Here is a 21367-nt window from a genome sequence, read left to right as displayed (position 1 = left end):
TCTAGATTCCATGTCAGCAACCTCCCTGGAGTGTGAGAAAAATTCTCCCAGAGGTGTAAGACGTCGTGGAGAGGGGCATCCACCAGATGTTGCCAATGCACCCTCATTACTCACTTGGGCCTACCAGATCTGTCCGGCAGCTCAGTTGACAACTCTGCCCACCTCTTCACCCGAGTGTCCAAGACATACGGCCGCAGGTCTTATGACACGAATACAAAGTCAATCATCGACCTGCGGCCTAAGGTTTCCTGGTAGCAGGTACACTTATGAACCACCCTTTGCTTGAACTTGGTGTTTGTAATGGACACTCCATGAAGTCCAAAAAAAATAAACAACACTCAGATTCAGATCAGGGAGGCCGTTCTTCACCTGGCCTTTCCCAGGTGACAGCCCTCTTTTCAAGTAATGTATAAAGTATAATATGAAGTTTTGCTTGTGTTAGTATGGTTTGGTTATATATTATAGTAGTAAGTATGGTCAGAATCAGTTTTATTGCCAGTTTTATTGCCAAGGAATTTGTTTCGGTGATTGGTTCAAAGAGTAATTAAGTAAAATAAAGAAGACACCCGAAAATAAATAGAAGAATAGAATATTGCATGGTACGATCATGGTTTCATTGCTATCCAAATCATTTCCATTGGAAATTACGTAAAAGTGACGAACCATCTGTGTACAAAATGAGGGCAGCGATGACCTCTCGTCCAATTCGTCCTTTGCGTGTTTCTCATATTAACTCAAAGCAGATGGCATTGGCGGAAAGCAAACTGAAAGCCTTCCGACAGTGAGTCAGCAGTGGTGTTGGCCTACATATCAAATACGGTCACATAACAGCAAGCCCTTGAACTAGAAACTGAAGAGGATATTGTCTAAATTGAATTGCCAAATTTCAGCTTCACCAATATCATACAGTTGTGTATACAAGTTTGTAAAGTAATTTATGCTGAAATCACAGTCACTGTTTTTTTATTTCTTACGGGGACATAGCACGTGATAAAATCAATCAACATTATAGGAGCAGAGTGTCCATAGTTTCCATGGTGATGAAGGCAGAACTGCCTTGTGCAGAGCATGGCTCATAGTTTACTTGTTGATTCCTATCTTGCTTGGCAATAGAGTGTGTTCTTCACAGCTGCTATTCTGACTTGATCTGGAGTGACAATCTGTAGAGGAGTGGACAGGTTTCTTATTTGCCATATCCAGTCCTGTCTCTCCTATCCACCAGCTGCCCTCTGTTTGTCTGCCTGGCCTTCACACCTGCCACTTATCAGCTAACCAGCTCCTGACCTGCCGCCTGCTCAGCCAGCTGCATTTTATTGTTTGATTAAGCATCTTGTATATTTTAAAACCCTACAATATGCTTATTAATGGATTTGTGAGAAAACTAGAATAGGTTAGTATAGATAGTATTTTTATGTTCATACTATGCATTGTTAAAGGACAACTTGTCATCTTTGTTTGAGTTTGTGATTCTTTAAAGCTCTTCTTCTGAAAAAGCTCAATTTTCTGATTGGCCCACTGATTGATCTAAAATTGTTAAGCGCAAGACAGTTGCTCATCAAGATCTTCACAGGTCCACAGAACTGGACCCAAACCTGATTAGACCAGGTTACCAGCCAGAACTGAACTGGACTTAACTACTATCTCATTGCTACAAACTGAGCTTCATCCCAACACAAATCTGGTCAAATTAAAACATAAAGAATGGTAGGTGGCATTATTTAAAGCTATTAACAAATTAGTGTTCATGTAAAAGTTGTCTGAACAACATAGATAAATCACATCAAACCATTATGGAAAACAAAAGTTTGAAAGTATGACAAATCCACCCACATTGTTTCAGCTTAAAAGTACACGTATCGTCAGATCTATGACAGATGACAAATGTGAATTATTAAGATTCTGCTGTTTTGATGCAGAATGTAAAGTTTCCTGTTTGTTAAAACTTTTAACAAAAAACGCCTCATTGTTACAGCAGCTAATTTCCGCATTGCATCAAAGCTCATTTCAGCTTTGTGTTTTATAAGTGTATAATATTTCTTTCTGAGACAGTAGGCCAAAATAATTATGCAGAATCTCTCATCCAATCATGTACATCATTTTTACTTTATGGGTCTACGTAACAGGTTGGACGTCTGCAGGCCAAAGTGCGCCAGTGAAACCTTTCATTTGGGGTCTGCCAAGCTTGCCACTTGGTAGGAGTAATGCAAACCTGTTTCATGATCATGTCCTTTCGCACAGGCACAACAGCCTGGGCTACAAAGGAGAGGTCTCAGACAGTTGAGGAGCATGATCTTGCAGTTGAGCAGTCAGGCAATTGGGGACCTTTTGCATGCATAAAAACGTATTAATGCATTAACGGTCTTTAAAATTCACTTAACAAACCAATTTGGGTTCTCTGGAGATTTGTCTTTCAACTGTTTGTCTTTGATAAAAAGCGCACAAATTTTATTTAAAGTGTTCCAACATCGACACAAAAGCTTATGAACAGAAAAATGAGGGAAAAAGGTTCTGCGGATAAATATTTATCGATATGCTAATAAGCATCTCTGGGGCAAATGCTGAACAGTAAGTTGAGCCAGGTTGGAGTTAGGACCAACTGCAGGGAGCAGTAATTTACATTTTACTCCAAACTTGATGGATATTTAATAGTCATTTGCGCTGGTCTTCAGGCTGTAGCTGTTGGTTTGTCCGAAAGTTAGTTTCAGACTTCCGTCTTTGACTAAAATGTTGATTGGCTTTAGTGATATTCATTCATTTTAATTAAGTATTCATTTGGTTTCATGCGACACACTTCCTGTTAAGCTTGTTTTTGGAGATTACAATTTTGAAGTTAAATATTTTCAGTATTACAAAAAATAAATAAATAGAATATGAACCAGCTTTTTGCCATTTCTTATGTAAATCACACTTCATTATTTAAAAACATCTGAACCTTTGTATGTTGCCATGAAAGCATCATTTGGAAAGATCTGTTAGAATAATGTTTTCCATGGAAGCACAGTTGATTATATACACACAGCTCTATCTATTCAATAATCTAGTCGCTCTGGTGCTGCATTCACAAACTAAAACGTCCTCACTCTGTAATCAAAAGCATATCACTTCGGATGTGTGTTTCCAAATGGGGCAGATTTCTATTTCCATGTTCTCTTCATTATTCATTTTAACTGTCAGTTTTGACAAGAAGGAGGAAGTCCCTTTCTGAAAAACTGTTATTACCAACAGCAAAAAGGTCAATAAAGCCCCAACATAAAAAACTATGCTGATTTCAGCAGCAGGAACATTTATTCTGTAAACTCAATGTGGCCCTGTCTTGTCTACAAAATAAACCCGACATCCAGACATGCAGCCCCAGGGATGTAGGCTCTGTGTGTACGGAGTGCATGCGTATTGTTGTGATGGAGATAAGTGGTTTGCGTGTGCATGTGTCAACGGGTACGTGGCTCCTTGTATCGATGATCATATTAGTGCACCAGATCCTCCTGTCAGGTCTCAATTATCAGGTCTCACAGCAGCTTGGCGTTTGGAAGGCCGGAGAGAACATCCAGCGATAAGCAAGTTAACGCCAAATGAAGCTCCTCTCAGACCTGAGAGACTGAGCTTGTCCAGACCAAGGCTATTATTACAGCTGCAGACATAGAAACATACACAAAAGCAGGTCTTGTGTGATATAATCCAAACATGATGACTTAGATTTGTTCTCCTCTTTCAAAATGAAAATGTTGTGTTCAGTGATTAAACCTTTCATTTGATGATGGGATGAGTCAATAGGGAAGAGGCAGTTTTATCATTTATATGGTTATATAAATGATGGTTATATGGTTTTAGAGGGTGGTATGAACCACCGGCCCCCACTCCTCTAGTCACAACTGAGTGATGAGAAGCAATGCTGCTGTCCTCTTCATAGATAAAATATCTCTTCAGGTGTCCGCACAGAATGTTATAGCCATTGTTTTGGCAGAAGAGAAACAGAGAAGGGAAGAACTGGAAATTGTAAAAAATGTCTCAAAACTGTGATGGGATTTCCCTTCTACTGACATTCTATGAAGACGACAAGGCCTTCCTTGCATTATCTTTTTTTGATAGGGTTTAATTATACATGATACAGAACTTAACAGCAAATGAAACCCACTGAACATCATTAGACTACCTCTCTGAGCATAACTAAGAGCAAAGGAAAGCCTTCCGGAATAGCTCAAATAAGCTGAAATTGTTTTTCTTTTGTGTGTGTGAGTGTGAAATTTTGTCTCTAATCATTATGGAATCTGTACACTTTTTTAATGAACAAGGCTGTGAAAAGTACCGTTTTATGAGAAACCTCATGAACATTGACAGGTGAGAAACACAGAGGAGAATGTTGGGTTCAATATCTCATACTTGGAAAAATGGTATCCACTGTGGGTTGAAGCCATTTTCGTGTGTTTTCTTATATTCATTGATTCTAATTCTTTATCATCGCACTTGGAAACCTTCCTGGTAAGATAGTATTCTGTCTCTGCAGAAACAAGACAAATTTCCCTTGACCTGTATGAGCTCTGCTAGACATGAGTATCAGTATCTCTGTTGCGAACAGAGAGAGGAAGTCATGTGCTGAAAATGTTAATGCATTTTGGACTTGAATCTCTGGTGTCTGCACCTAAAAGCATGCGGAAGAGATGTAGTCTAAGTCCTAGTCTTGCTTTAACTAAGAGCTCTGAAAGTTTTAGTGTGCACCTGTGGATGCTAAATCTTACTGCCGCCATAGGTCTCACTTTTATTAGTTATTTGTATCCTCTCTAAACAGGATGGGTTGTGTTCTAATAGAAAAGTTTGCTTGCAATTGTATTAATTCTAATGCTTTTAGTCTAAATGGATTCTCTCAGAGAGACGCCATACAGTTTAGTGGCTCCACAGTGTATGGCCCTGCCCCAGACAATGCAAGTCTTGTTATTATTAAATCTCATCATTTTAGTGTTCTTGTGTGCCGCAGTCAGGTCAGTCACAACAAGCTCTTCTGTACATTTGGTTAAATGGCACAATTCTAGGGAAGCCTTGGATAACTCCAATCGTTTGAGACTAATGGAAAATCAAGAATGGGTGTGGCTATTTAAACTAGAGCTTAGTTTGCCTTTACTCTTCTGAGAGTGGCCATAACAGAAAAAAATTTAATATATTTTTTACAATAGGTCTTCGTCATCACAGCATTTCCTCAACTACATTTTCACAACAAGCTCTTACACTGGTACACTCTTACAAAAACCTTACAAGTGCAACAAAGCACTGACAGATGGCCAGAAGTACTTCTTCATTTTCTTTGTTACCAGCAGTAAGTATCTCTAACCATTTCTCTGGTTCTCCGAGAAGTACCAATAATGAAGACATCAGAGGCGTTCGATAAAGTTTTGAGATTTTCCATAAGAAGTGCTTAATTACTGCATTAAAAAAACACAAAAAAACACTGCTGGGTGTAACATTTTCATGTTGCATCTATCTGCTGAATCTCAGCCTATATGTGGGATTTTACCCCTGAAACACAAATGATGCCAAAGCCTACATTCATTAAGATTAATTCCTAATTTGGTTTACAGACCAGAATTTCAGGAAGTTGAGAGAAAAGTTATGCTTATTAGTATGTGGTGCATTGCAATCATATTCTGTAAAGTATTGGAAGTGGTGGTGTGTGACATGCTGGCAATGATTAAGAGCTCTCTGTTTTTTTATTTTTGATGTGACCAATGCATTACTGTTTTCAATGTCCCAGTTTTAACTGGTATGGTTCTTAACATCTGGAATGTAGCTCATGCAACTCTAAATACTGGGTAACCATACAGAGATCAGACTCAGGAGCACTACTCCCCACATTACAGACATAATAAAAAACAGTTTCTGCTTCAGGCAAGCTTCAGTACACAGTTCATCAATCAATGAAACTGGCAGGGGTATAGTATCAAAGAACAGTCAAAAGAGCACAAAGCAAGGTCCAGTTACAGTGGAGGAAAAGGCTCAAATGTGAGATACAGAGGTACTTAACACCTGGCACACACCCACATGCTTTTCTGTCCACTTAACAATATCTATGATCAGCAGATGATACATCACTTTCATCTAGGTGTCACGTGAGTATAAACAAGCTTGAATACTGAAGGGAGCACAGGCATCTTCAATCTCATATTTTTTACTCAAATTCCATTCCTCAGCCTGCAACAAAAAATGAGCAACAGGGTCAAAGGTCAAGGGACATTGTTATGATGAAGTTGTACACCTCCAAGATGCAACAGCACATAGTTTGTTAGAGCACCTGCAGCACACACTGAAACTTGTGTGTGATTGAAAATGCCTAAAAAGAAGGGTAAAGGGGTATAGATGGAACCTGTCAAAGTGAGGAGGTCAGCCAGTCATACATGTCGAAAACACTTGAGGTTGAATAGTGACATTACCTGATAACATTTGGGTACTTTTGTGGAAAAAAACAGGACAATGATGACTATAAATAAAGGAAACACAACATTAGGTATCAGACTTTGGTTGCACCATTAGCTCATTTGTATAAAGGCAGTGGATTTGATCTAATTACTTTCTAATGGTTTCTCATTTACCTCATAAAACAACAGGAATAGCTGTTAGAAACACCCATCCATCCAAACAATTATCTATACCCACTTTCTCCAAAAGTGCTGGAGCCTATTCCCGCTTAAATTGGGAATAAGCAGGGTGTTAAACACTGAACAAGTCGCCGGTGCCTTGCAAGCCCAAAACCAAGACAAACATTACCTTATTTCTAAGACTGCCAAACAAATGAAAGGGAACATCTCATGAAAAATAAAAAACATCTTGAAACAAAACAACTGTGTCCCCTTGTTACACCAGAAATATGGTGTGTGCAGAATTCAAGGATGTTCACTTCAGTTACCATGTAAACAGATAAATTTGTGCACACCAGCCACATGAGCCACACTGCAACTGCAGCCTATTCTTCATGCTAAAATAAGCATCATGGAACTGTGTATTGATGTCAATCACCAGCTTGTCGGTGTGAATAAACACACACCACAACACACTTTAACTGTTCATACCTTACTAAATAATATTGATTTAATTGCAGCCAAACAGTCGATACAAAATGTACAGTAAAGCAAGCGAAGTAAAGCAAAGCAGACAGGAGAAGCTGGGTCACTGGGAAGGAGTGGACTTCATGAGGAACAGAGGGAGAATCCGAAAGTTTTAAACATCACAGTAGGATGCCAAACGTTAAACTGGACATAGCATAACAACCACGTTGGCAGACTGAAAAATCTGACATAGACTGGAGAGTCAGAATTAGATATTCGAGGGCTTGACTAGTGGACAGGCCAGGACGATGTCTCCAAGCAGAAAGTTTCACCCCCTCTTCTGAAATAGTTAGGAAAAGACTGTTGCACCACATAATAGACAAAAAACGTTGCATTTGGACGGTGAAGGGGTGGACGACGGACGTTCAGCGGAACTGCTGAGTTTGGGTCACGTGTCAGCCACTGATGTTTTCAAGTAATTTAATTTTGAAATGCCATTTTAGGATTTAGAGGAGTTAGACTTCACATACACCGTTAAGTCGGTTACTGCTCGACTTGGCTTCTGTTCCTGTCCCAGTACACATGCACAGGAGGAGAATAAGGTTATTAACCTAAACATATATGTGTCACAATGCTCTGGACTGTGTGGAAAAAAACCTCAAATTAAGGTTGACACTTTACAGAATTAGCTATTTAGATAACTCGCGATGAAGTGGTCCCAGTAGAGTGCCTGTGTAGAAATAACAGAGCTATAGTTCATGTTCGTTCATTCATTCGTCTTAAAGTATTGGTGAAATAAAGACAGATACTGCATTATTTAGAGGCTGTATTGCGCCTGCCCTGTTCATGCTGTTTTATGGATATACGCCTATTACGAGTTATCTAAATAGCTTCTGATGGACGCCGACTTTCGCCAAACTGTTCTCAGTGAGTAGATAAAAGTATTTCATGCCAGAAATAAGGTCTAGGTTTAAAAATGAGCTGTTACATTAGTGAAGTTATTTCCTTTGAAATCAACTATAATGGAGTTGAATAATCAATACTGCAAAAAACAAACCATTTTCTAATGATTAAGTGTGTGTGCAGTGAGATGAAAGGCTGCAAGGCTGTGTGTAGCTGATTGGATGTAAAGCAGAAAAGCTTCTCTGCTCACAGACGTTGATCTAAAAATCAGGCCAATTAAACAAGAACGGATATGGTTTCCAAAAGTAAAATATTCTCTGTCGATTTCCAGTATTTTTGTAATGAATCATCAAAGGTCACAGTGGAGAGCAGCAGAATGAGTTACACCACCTGTGATAAATCAGGATTATCTCACAGTGGTTGAAGAAGCTGTTACAACATGTAATCTGTTCAGCTGTGTCCTTTCACAGGGAAGGAAAACTGATTGGTTGAGGTTTAGTTGCTTTGGCTTACTTTAAAGCAACACCATGTGCTTTTGAGTTGTGACTTTTGATGGCATCTTTGTTGCTTCTTCAACACCACAACAAATGTGTGTCTGGGGCTGTACATGATGGTTTGTTTTCCCACACAACTGTAGGGTGAACCCAAAATGACTTTGACATTGCTTTAACTACAGCAGGGTTACTCTTGTAGCCTTAGACTTCCCATGTAAGAAATCAAGGTAATGTATTTTTAACATGTATCCAATGATGCCCACACAGATTGACAGCAATTTGTTAAAGGAGTGTTGTCAGTATGTTGCTATGTTAGCAGCGAAAGCTACATGGCACGTAGCCACCATGCAGCTCCAGCTGTGGCTGAGGTGCCAAGATGAAAACTATAACATTCTGCACACACCACAGAGCTGGGTTGAAACCAGCCTAACAAATAAAACTGCATCATGGTCAACAACTATTCTATTATGTATGGGCAAATTAGGATACTAGCTAATTTTCTGAAGGAGTCTGAAAGCATTCACTCTAATGATCACATGAATTCCTGTGGGTGTCCACCAATCTGAGGTCTCTTTTGGTGAGATACGAAACTCCATATTGCTGCTGAGGTGCTCATCATTTGTACATTACTTTGGATAAGAGTGTCTGCAAAATGAAAACATGTCAGTGTCGACAACAAATCAGTCTCATTATTGTATGCGTTCCTTCAAGTTATGTTCAAGTGCAGACCTCCTTTAACACTACAATCATCTGTAACCGTAGAGAAAAACATCAAGGTTTGTCCCAGATTCGAGCTGTTGGTCCCTTTAAGCAGCCCTCTTAAATACTCACACACTCATTCCTTTTAGATTGCAAAAAAGCATTCATACATGCACATCAGCCCTCAGTGGATTTTTTTCTTTTAGAATATTTCAATTTCATTTATATTTCTCACTGCAGCTACCTTCTCTGTGGATAAATGAGTCTGCAACGAGGAGCAGATAACCAGTTTCAAGCATTTGTGTAGAACTTGGAGTAAAAATGCACTTTGAAACTCCTTCAAAAGAGTGTTGCTAAATAATAAAAACACATCTACAGATTCAGCAAAAAAAACATACTCACTCACAAAGCAGCAAGGCAGAATGACAAAATGACCGGCAGTAAATATTTATGCATGCTTGTAGTTTCCCTAACTGTTAAAGTTAGATGTGCAGCTTAGATTTAACCAAGGCTATTTACTGTGAAGCACACCGTGTTCACAAATGTGTTGCCCTTAGAAAGGCATGAGGTTCGGCTATTTGTGTGAATACAGTCGAAGTAAACAACTGCGACCTTTGCAGCATTTTGGAGGAATTTGTAAATAAACACAGGGCGGTTTACAGGAAAACCAAAAAGGCTGAAGCAAATTGTCTTTGGACAGATGCTCCTGGATCCTTGTGTTGCTAGTTCCTTCATGATGACCTTTCCCGCCTTTTGATCCTCATGTTGTAATAACGTTTTACCTCAGCTGTTCCCTGTTTTTTGCCTCACCTTTAACAACATTATTATGCTTCTGGTTTCTTGACATTCTGATTCTTTTTGTTTTTTTTGTCTCTTTACTTGTGAACTTTGCACACTTACTGATTGCATGATATCAGTTAGATTCATCTTTAATAAATTCTGACTTTTACTTCAAGTCTGCTTCAATCGTTGCATTTGTTTCAGCTCCTGGTCTTCATTCATTATCATCTTGATGTAAAATTTGTTCTTTCTTCAGGGCAAAATGTCCTCTGGTCGTTATGAGTTAATTATATTACATCCAGATAATAATCTATAATCTGAAAACACTATGCAGTCACTACTGGAGATGGCAGAGGCTACCTCATGTCGGCTATTATGGATAATTAGGGGACGGGCTGAGGTATGGTCACGTCATAAAAATGTTCAGTACAGATGGGCGACAGAGGAAAAGTTAACAAAGTGACCTTGTAAGGTGTCGAGCTATTGATTATCCAACGGACTGGACACCATTGCTCAGGAAGATATTCCCTCAATGGATTTTTTTTGCCTACATTAGCGGTCAGACGTCCAGTTTTTTTTTGTCACACCAGAAAAGTAGAAAAAGTTGCTGATTCACAGTAAACATCTCTGACTATGACCATCTGCGTGTAAAATCCTTCTGTGTGGAACTGTATTTAACTAAATAACAGCTGGACCTGTCATAGAAAATATAACAAAATACGCTTGCATCATCAAGCCGCCTGCTGCTGCAACACTTTCCTTAAGCCAGAGTCTCCAAATGGATTGCAGTGAAACCTTTTTTATGAAGATAACTCTCAATAACATTAGCACTCTGGCTTAGGTCAATAATTATTGTACCCACAATAAGATCAACATGTGTCCCACAAGATGTCCCAGAGATGATTAAAAGAATTTGGTCCAGGTATTCATGGTCCCTGCAGAATCAATCAGGATAAATTTTCTATCGACCGTCACAGGCCTCAGACAAACCAGAAAATTACACTAAACTAAAATGTTGGTTTAGTCTTTGATACATTTTGAACCAAAAATTTCAAAGCTCATTCCATCATGTTTCATTTAGCTGAGTAATGTTGCAAGGATCAAGCTAGATCTTTCGGGCCAAAGGCTTTGAAATTTCTTGAGAATCCCTTGATCTCAATTAATTTAGAACACAGTTAATCCAGCTGTGGCGGTTACCTGAAACTCGTCTTCAGTTGGTCTCATCACTCCAGTTCTTGCCTCACTGACTCGGTTTCCATTTTCATGCCTGTTTTGAACATTTTATTAAAAGACAAGCATAGCCTGCCACCTGTATGTATAACAAATTGTCAACCTCCCTTATCTGGTGACCTCTCAGATTTTGAATCCAGACCAGACTCCTGAGGTCACTGCCACTAAAATAGGTATCTCCACAGGAGCCGCCACATGAGGCTGAAGCTCATCGTTATAGCTGGTGCAGGTTTGAGTCTCAAACTGTGGGTTTTGGCTGCATGTCACCACCTTTCCACCTTTCTGTCTCACCATTGAAAAATAAAGACCACCAGTGTCCCGGTGCAAAACTTAAAAATTCATTCCAACAAGTATTTCATCATTATTTCCTCACTTTATTCATATGTTCTAAACTCTCACTTCATAACATGTTAATGTTATATATAACATATATATATATATATATATATATATATATATATATATATATATATATATACGGTATATGAGCCTGAAGTCATACATCATACAATCGCATATAAATAATACACCAGTTCCATCTCATACCATATTCACTTGTATGACATGAACTGTGAAGGGGTGAGATCCTTCAGCCTGGTCTTATGAATAGCATAATCCTCTTAAACCAAGTCATGTTATAATGGGATGAAGTGACTCACAAAAGGCTCGTCTGTATGAAATGTCTTGTCATCTATCCACATTGCCATGAAATCACTTTGGTATTCAAGTCGGTGAACTCGGTCCCATTTATAAAGCAATTTAAGTACTTTGCAAGTATGTATTTCAGAAATGCCATGGAGACATCCATTCATCCATCCATTTTCTAAAATCCAATTCAGGGTTGCAGGGGAGGTGGAGTCTATCTCGGATGCCAGTGGGCGAGAGGCAGGGTACACCCTGGACAGGTTGGCAGTCCATCAGAGGACTTTTTCTTTGCACAAACTTAAACAAGACAAAGAACCACACACCACAAGTTCTGATTATCCCACACACAATTTTATTTCCTAATAATCACAGACATGACATTGATTGGACAAAAAGATAATTCTATAACATTTTAGATTTCTATTCATTACAGCATGCATTTCCATTAACATTTAAAGTATGCAAGGCCGTTATAATATGTTCTAATAATGTTAACACTTCATTGAGTTGCGTAATAAATGTCTTTGAACAAAATAGTTCGACTTAACATGTTGACAATCTAATTTCTCCAACTGTATAGAAACCATTTAGCATGCGACAGAAAAACACTACCACTGACGTTAAAGCATGCTCAAATTTCCCACTAGGAGTAGACAAAGCCACCATTTTCACAGTGTGGAGATCATTTTAAGATGTCCATACAGCAAAGCCAGCTGTTACCAGGGTTAAGCTTTGAGATGTACGATGCAATGAAAACAGACATTGTAAAAAAAAACAGGAACAGCTATTGGATGAGGGGACTTTAAATTGAAAAAACTAACAGCAAAGTGCATGAATACATAATTCTTTATTTAATCCAACAAGGTGAGGTGCAATGTGCTATTATTTAGTCATATTTTAGACTGTATAGATATCTGCTTAGGATGAATACCATTAATACTGGTTGGTTTGTCAGTTTTACTGCTATTATGTAAATTTTGTGTCATTCCCAGAGAAGTTGGCCGATTCCTCTCATTTCATGGCTTTTGCAGTATTAGAGATACGAGTATTCACCATGCTGTACAACACTTTAAATGAATGATCTGCTCCAATTCACTGATATAATGGCAGCAGGCTCAGTTCAGTGTGAAATTGAATCTGAATCTCAAGGACCACTTTTTTTTACCTTTTTTTTTTAATACGCAGCCACATCACTGTGCAGAAATGTCAGTGAGGATTTAGATTATTCGCTCAGTTGTAGCTTGAAAGAGTCATTGATGCAATGATAATATTGCAATGGGAAGAGGAATGTGGTCTACACGAAAACCCTTCAAGTCTTTGTTTCATATTAAATGTCCTGAAAATGATGAACATAGACTAAGTACTGTCAACAAGAGGCCTTAAATTTAAGCTATTCAGAAGTTACAAGATGCATTTGTGGTGTAAGACCAGTTAGATCAAGAGTAGGTTAGCCTGTAATGTGTTCCCATAGTTTTCTCTCCATCAGGCTCTGCCCTCTACAGTCCATAAAAAGTTATTGTTGTTGGTCCCTTACAGATAAGATAAATTGAAGTAATTCAATTATTTGGAAGAAGCTTAGAATTACAGCACTGTAATATTATTAGCATTATTATTGACATCGATTAGCCCATTTTCAGTTTGCTTTGCTCTTTCAGAACGTAGCCTTCACTCTGCTTTCTATGTCTTGCATATCTTTGTTTTTTGTGCTGTGGAAGCGTTACATCCGTTTCTTTAGGTCTGAATATGTTTTAAAGACAGCGATGCAGTTGACGTTTACTTTTATGGTGGTTGTTGTTAGATAGTATGTTCATTGTGTTTCTTGTAGATTTGTCATTCTTTACATTTTGCATTTGGTTTCTGAATTCAGAAAATAATTAACTACAGGATGTGCAGCTGCAGCTAGTTATCATCCCTGTAGTCTCCAAACACTATCTTCACAGTTAAATTGTGAAATTTTTCACTTTTATCAGTGCTATTACAGTGATTCATGGACGAAATTTGAACATTTAATCGATGTCTTCAAACAGTCAGCGGAAAAACTTTAATTTTTCTTTCATCTTTTTGCCATCGACTACGTTTCTTCATGTTCACAGAGTGTTTTGAAAGTGTGTCTTTTGGCTGGAGGTAGCTTTTGATTGTTTCCATTGTTATTATTGTTATAGCCTGACCAGTTTGAGACTAGGTTATGTTTTGCAGGGAAACCGGAAGCTTCTTCTGTCAATGCACATATATTTACAAACTTGTTATCAGAGTCGTAAATGGAAAAATGAAACATTCAGTCTGTCCTTATCAACTTCTCTGATTCAGAAAATTATGAGACAGCTGACTGTGAATGCAGAAATGGGAAACATTATATCTATTTAATGAATATACTACCTAACACGCTCAGTAATTTAACAGCAAGTAGAAGTAAAACTCTTCTAAAATGAACCTTCAAAGTCCTCTCCAAAACCACTCTTTGTTTTCCTAATCTATAGTCTTTCCTAATCTAGTTGACTCGTACACTTTCAATCTTTGGCACCTGCTTTAAATCTTTGCTTCTTTTTTCTTCTTTAGGCACCACCAGCTAATACCTGCCTGTTGTGAGCCCAGTTACAGGTTTTCTTCTCCAGAGCACTGTCCATCTCTTTTCCACACAGATCCTGAATCAGTTTGGATTTGAGGAAACGCCTGTAGGAGTCTTTTTCCATCAGGTTGTAGATCATCTTCTGAGCCTCGTCAAAACAAGATGGGCTGGTACTCTCAACTTTCTGCTTTGTTTTTTCTCTGGTTGCTGCATCCAGGTTTACCTTGAATGATTAAAAGAAAGGAAAGACTAAAAACTAAGACTAAATCTATAAGCATTTTGAGAGCACTTTCATAAAAAAAATACGCCACATGTCTTTAATCATCGACTGGTTAGTGTAGTGGTATGATTTCGACCTGTTGTGTGAGAGACTTGGGTTCAAATGCCCTGCATGAAAGGTACTAACTCCAGTAGGGATCCTTAGGCAAGACCCCCTTTACCCTAACAGCCTACCTGTCATTTTGGATAAAAGCGTCTGCCAAATGCAAAAACATAATCCCTGCATGCCATTCAACTCCACAAGATGCTAAAATTCCTGCTAAGATTAGCATGAATCATCAGACTGTTTTTTGATCACGAAGATGACTAGATGGTCATTAGCAGTAAGATTTATGTGCATACTCAGTTCAGTTGCAATTAGTGTTAACTTTTCACTTCACTGAAAAGGAATGTGATTTTGGCTTTCTACTGTGTTTTATTCATTTCTTTTCTACTGTGTCTTACCTTTTTTGAATATTTTTTGGATCAGTATCCCCCCTGTGTTTTGCACTTTGTGACTTTGCTTATAGGATTATTATGTTAATGTTTTTACATTTCTGTTACTGCTTGTTTTTCATTGTGCCGAGCATGCTTACAGACTTTATTTGACATTGTGTAAATAAATCAAAGTCATTACCTCATTAGGAGCATCTGCCTCCACATACTGCTGGTAGATCTGCTTGGCTCTGCTTGCCAGCTTGGAAGATGGAGTCTTCTTGTAGTCCTCACAAGCGATCCAGAAGTCCATGTTTTCCTGGCTGAACTCTGACCTCAGGAAGCTAGTGAAGACCAGACGACCAGCTAGCAGAAAGAACAAAAATGGATATTTCTATTTACAATACAGCACACTTTACAGACCCATGAGTGCAGATATTGACGTGTAATAGCCCACTGACATGACTTCTTATCTTAACAGTATTAAAACTGTTATTTTTTTCTAAGAATTACATGGATTGAAACAATTACTAATGGAGATTTTGGCCCAGAATTATGTCATATTTTATCCAGATATCTGCATGCAATCCCTGAGACTGACAATGGGTCCCCAACTGATGGAAGAGCACAGAACAAATAGATCTGAGCTCTTACAGAAAGTCATAATGTTATAAAATTCAACAGAGACAGCTGCACTGGTCCAAAGTCCTGCATGACTAAGATAGCAGATTCTAGAGACCGTTTAGGTCACAATATGATAAACAAAAGAAGCTGGAGCAATGAGAATTGACAGATTAAGGCAGAGACAAGACATGACGATGGTGGAGGTCAGAAGATGAGTTCATGGAACGTTGCAGGTCAGAACTCAGCTGGTTCCCGCAAGGCCATTGCTCTGTTTCTTTTTTATCCACACATTCACAGTGTGATTCTCAGAGGGCTTGCACACACACACATAAATATATGCTGTGCACTGGTCAGAGCACCCTGTGGGACCATTCAGACGTGCCTCGTGACACGTAGCAAAAAACCAGAGCATGAGAATGAGTTGAGGAGTGTGTGTACGTATGTATGAGCGAGTGCTCTATTAGCATTTTTATGTCCCTACATCCAAGTCTCCTTTACCACCCTTTGATAAGAAAACCACTTTAAGCTGTTATCTGAGTGATGTGATGCCCCTTACAGGGGAACAACAATCCATTAGTTGCTCTGTATCTAGTTATTTTCAACATTGTGCTTTCAAACTGTGAAGCAAAGATCAATTTGTGATGGACTAAACCTTATTGGCTACCATGCATGATGAGTATGTTGGTCTGGGTGTTTTCTGATAGCATTCCCATGATCACCATTATGTCACATGAGAATAATCATCACTTATAAACCCAGACTTTCTGCTGCCTGGCTGTTGCTGTCAGTATCATTAGGATAAGGCAAAGTTGTTCTTGTTTACTTTGGGTTTGATCCATTTTTTGCTTGATTTGAGCAAAGAGTGATTTCTTTTGATAGATGTGACTTACTGTCACTGGTCATCACGTGGCTGAAAGACTCCTTCCACTTCTCCACTTCAGCCGCATCAGGCAACCTAAAACAAAGAAAAAAGACTCAATATAGCAAAATGAAGATGAAAACTATGTCAATTTTAATTCTGTTTTGATTTTTCATTTTCATTTTCATTTTTAAGCCTAATTTTAGGCTTTTCATTTGAATTCTACACAGAAATTTTTCTTATGTGTCTTTCATTTTCATTTCCACTGTGATGATAAATAAATATAAATCAGATAATATTGTGGAATATTTTTACCCATTGAGGGAAAATACACCTTTTTTGCTTTCCGCCATCACACCTAAAAAACCTGCACTTGAAATGCAGAGAAAGATAAGACAAGAGGCTTTTCTTTTGATCTAAATTAAAGGGGTTTACCCATAATCCAGCAGCACCATTTTAATAATCAGCGATCATAACATTTCTCATCAAATCTCCATTCATCACCTGTCATTTAGGTGGTAAAACACAAAGCATAATGTCCTTAAAGATTCTATGACCTTGGACACAGCTCGATGATATCAACACAGTAATCCGTATGCATGTACATGACTTACATCATCTAAATATTGATTATCTGTCCGTTTCACTGGATGGATAATATGTTAGTGAAAAGGAAAGGTCAGAGCAGTCTCATAAACGACAATAAAAGGCTTCCCATGGGAACGCAACCTGCGGGCCAAAACAAAATCCACTCTTCCAAAAAGAATCAGCCAGATTTGATTCCTCAGGCGAAACATTAATGTATCAATCATAATAAAGGTTTAATCGGTTTACTCCAGATTACACAAGTGCAAAGAGACAAGAGCAAAGCCACATGAGCAAGTATGACATCAGGCAGAAAATCATCTATTTCCCACTCAGTAAAACATGCTTTCCAACTGAGTAACTCTTTCCACATGAAACAGACCTTCTCTTCTCTCATCACCTCTTCATCTCTCTCCAAACAAACCTCAGACAACTGCATGAAATCTCAGCTAAAAGGATCATCAATATTGAAGATGTACAGTTTGAAGATTTTAAGGCCGTGAGATAAACACGCCTGACAAATCTTTAGCCAAGTCAAGGGAACCATTTTCTTTTTAAGAAGTTTAGGTTAAGATTGGTGATCAAGTTGTGTGTCCTGGGTCCAAACCTCAAGATGAGGTCATTAAGATTCCTTATGTGATTAAAGACAAAATGTTCAGTTTATTCAGTATTCATTATTAAGTAGCATTGATAATTTCATATCTGAGGACAATCCCATTTTAATCCTATTTTATCTCCCCAAGTGTTTCCCACAATCTTTGTCTGGATGGAAATATGCAGCTGTTCGTGTTTAATGGACCATTTGCAGTTTTATTCAGAATATGAATATGGTTAGATTTTCTTTTTGAGGGACTTAAAGTAAATGCAAGCCCAACTTTTTAAACAATATATCATACACACACATACACAGATAATTTCTTTCTGACCTTTTTGCAGCAGCAGTGGCAGTTTTCTCTTTTGTCTCCTTCTGATCTGCTGCTTGTGGTTCAGGCTTCTGGAGTAAAAAGCTTATTTTGTGCTTGATGTCTTTGGCACTGTGGAGAAACACATTTAAGAACATTTCACTTTGTTTGTATTAATGTCTACTCAAAGGCCCCTTTATTTGAAGATTTGCTTTAAGTAAACAAGAGTATGAGATTTCATTCTACATTGAATAGAATAAAATGTACAGGTTTTAAATATACATTTTTGGTCTCATGGAGAATAAATAGATCATTTAAAGATCCAGCATGTAAATAAATGAGTTATTTTTCCAGGAATACACTTATGCTCACTTGTGTGACAACTATACTGGGCTTACCTTTTCAAGCATGTTGCAGGGAGTGTTGCGAGTCCTTTGCACATAGTCAAATGTTAAAAATCCAAAGTCAGTACTGCTGAGAAAGTCAACAAGGAGGGAACTGTACAGATGTGAGCAGCAGAGTTTTTATAGTAGCGTCCTCCAGGGTTAGACAACAGGCTGCACTTTTCTCCACCCCCAGCAGCGATTTATACCAACATGTTGCATGAAGAGGAAACTGGCCAATCACAATACACGCAGCAAGGGAGAGACCGAAAGAAAGGCAGAGAAGAGAGAGGGAGGAGAGAAAGAATATGCAGGAAATTTACAACAGATGGGATCCTATTTAACCCCAACAAAAGGTGCTTTTGTCAGAGTGAGGTGATTCAGGAATTTGAGAAACTTGTGAAGTCAACTCCGTGTGGAAAAAAACAGAGCGCTTTATCAAGCAGGGCAAAGATAAAACCCGAGCATCAATACGGTCAGAGGTCTGCAGAGCTGAGTTTACTGCATTCAGAGAGGCTTCGGCAGGAAAGCGTTGTCATTTGGTTTGATAGAGGGTTCACTTGTGATTCAGTTAGGAGCAGACAGAGGTTTCCCTTCAGTAACACAGTCTTTGTGCTTGAGTTTCACACTGATTAATGTCATGTTTTGTGCTGGTTTCCAGGGTTGTTTTTCTTTTTTCACTACATTACTGTGATGAGATCAGCGTGTGAAACCATTTTGTGTTCATTTGACATAAAACAACATGAGATTTTTCCCATCTAAAAACAACATTGAGAGGACTAACCATAGGGATAGTTTGTGCATACCCACAACACATAATGGCATCCATTCAAGTATCACCCCACAAGTAGAAATACAACTCAAATGAACATTTCCGGATGAGTTAGGCTCAAATCTGTCATCTAATGAGCCAATAAATCCTCACAAGGTGGCAGGAGGGCTCATAGAGTTGCTTTCAGTGTAAAATGATCTCATTACATGATCATAAAACATACATGTTGGTCTCCATACAAGTATTATGTAGCAGTGTTACAAAACATTGTGTCTACATGCTGCTTCCTCAGTTCTCCAGTGCAATACAGCTCTTACATTTGCACTCGTCTCGCAGTGTGATGATGTTGATGCTCACAACGTGATCCTGATGGTATTTGCCACTCTTGAGAAGAACAAAAGTTTTTGAGGGGCTGGTGGGGAACTTTGAACACCCTCTCCTTTCCTTCATTTGGTTTACCAGTTTACTTCTTACTCATTAGTTACCTTACACCCTGTGTTGTCTTAGAAGGTTTGGTCTTCTGTGTAATCTGCTCTTTTAACCTGGGTGTCGGTTAGTGATTGCCTCACCTGCTCCTTGTTGGTAATCGCCTCCGTCAGAATATGTTCTCCAGGTTTCCCTTTGTTTAGCACCAGATTATTTTCTTCGTCATAGCTTCCCCCTTTGTCAGTCAATCAGTCAGTCTTTTTTTTCAGTTTTCAGGTTAATCCTATGTCATTCCCTGCCTTTGCAGCATCTCGTGTTATTCATGATAACAACTCTGTCGTAAGTTCTGCATTGGGTCATTTTCCTTTTCCTTTTTCTATCATGCTTTAAAGTATCTCAGGAAGGTACAGTGAAGTACAAAGATAAGCAGCTAAATCCAAAGCAGAAGTAGGTTCAGAGGGTTTAATGAATAGAATTACAATCAGGTGTTAGTGCCCTTGTTTGAGTCTATCCTAGCACAAGCAAAGGAAATTTCTGAGGACCCAGACAAAGAGTCGGTTGATGCTCATTCACTGGAGAAGATTACAAAACACTAACAGAAGCATTTTGACTTCACCGATCCTCAGCTTGCTAGTTTACAACTGGAAGATATTCAGGACTACTGGTACCCACTCCAGGAGAGGCAGAATTTTAAGAGGTGGGTGTTTGTTAAATATGAATAAAAAGACCAGTTATTTACCTCCAAAAGATCCCACATTGGGATTTGTTTAGCCAAAGTCCTGATTGAGTCTGATGATTGTTTTTCCTGTGTTCTTTCCATTTGTTTCTCAGACTGATGAATTATTTTCCTCAGTACTAATGTCTGTGAAGTACTTGGCTATTATGGCTTTATTCATGCATCCTCGGCCAAACATTTGATGTTGACATGTGTCTGAACTTTGGCAAGACTTGATGTTGTCTCTAATTGGACATGCTATTAAATGGAAACTTCTGAAGATGGCAACAATAATGAACCTCTCTTCTGCAGTGCGACAAACTTTAAATGTATCTTTCCTGGGGCAGCAGTAATTAGTGTCGGTTTCATCATTTGATGATCTGAAATACATCAAGAAGGCACCAATATCCATCAGTTGACTTTTGGCAAAGCTAACCCATTAATTGGAACACATTCCACCAAACGATATGAAACTGAGGGTTTACACACAAACACTGGGTGCTCTTTAAAAAATAAGATATATAACTTATCTTGCTGTGTTCTCTCACTAAATATTCCCATACCAGCACAACATTAATGCCTCATAAAATCCAATAGAATGTGTAACAACAGCTTGCATTTATCAGATCCTTTCTTATCCATTGAGATCAGAGACATTTAGTCTTCCAACTTCCAGATGGATGGACTTTGTGGATCTGTGGCTTTTATATGTACTTTGGCAGATAATCCACTTACTTTGCATTTCTAAACATTCATGACCAGTCTGAAAATAGTCTGAAGTGGTTTCTGAGGATGTTGTCAAGCTTATTTTCATTTTGTCAGTCATTTTTTTCCAAATATTATGAGAACCTTCTGTGTAAAAGAAAGTGCTGAGGTTGATGATATAACATAAAGTAATGGGAGCTATCGCCAAAACAACTGAAACTGAAAATCATTCCGCTGAATGAAACCCATGAAATGCTTTTTGCTGCAGCACTGCTTCTAATTTTCCTGTTAGAAGAGTAACTATATCAATCATTTTTGTTATGCACATTGACAGTTTTGTCCTGACAACAAAGTAGAC

General features: G+C 38.5%; 1 protein-coding gene across 1 annotated transcript; it reads right to left on the bottom strand.

Moving 5' to 3' along the window:
• Window positions 1-14120: 14120 nt before the first annotated feature.
• Window positions 14121-18571, bottom strand: rgs4 (regulator of G protein signaling 4). The gene is made up of 5 exons (XM_072388961.1): window positions 18407-18571; window positions 18033-18140; window positions 16553-16617; window positions 15241-15404; window positions 14121-14568 (listed from the first exon to the last, which is right to left on the bottom strand). The coding sequence occupies exons 1-5, from the start codon at window positions 18448-18450 to the stop codon at window positions 14332-14334; spliced, it is 618 nt and encodes a 205-aa protein (XP_072245062.1). The 5' UTR covers window positions 18451-18571; the 3' UTR covers window positions 14121-14331.
• Window positions 18572-21367: the final 2796 nt, after the last annotated feature.

The sequence above is a fragment of the Leuresthes tenuis genome, unplaced genomic scaffold (assembly GCF_036924035.1).
Source record: "Leuresthes tenuis unplaced genomic scaffold, fLeuTen1.0.hap1 SCAF_7, whole genome shotgun sequence".
Classification (NCBI taxonomy): Eukaryota; Metazoa; Chordata; class Actinopteri; order Atheriniformes; family Atherinopsidae; genus Leuresthes; species Leuresthes tenuis.
Note: the sequence above shows the minus strand (reverse complement) of the source record. Positions and strands in the feature narration are given on the sequence as shown.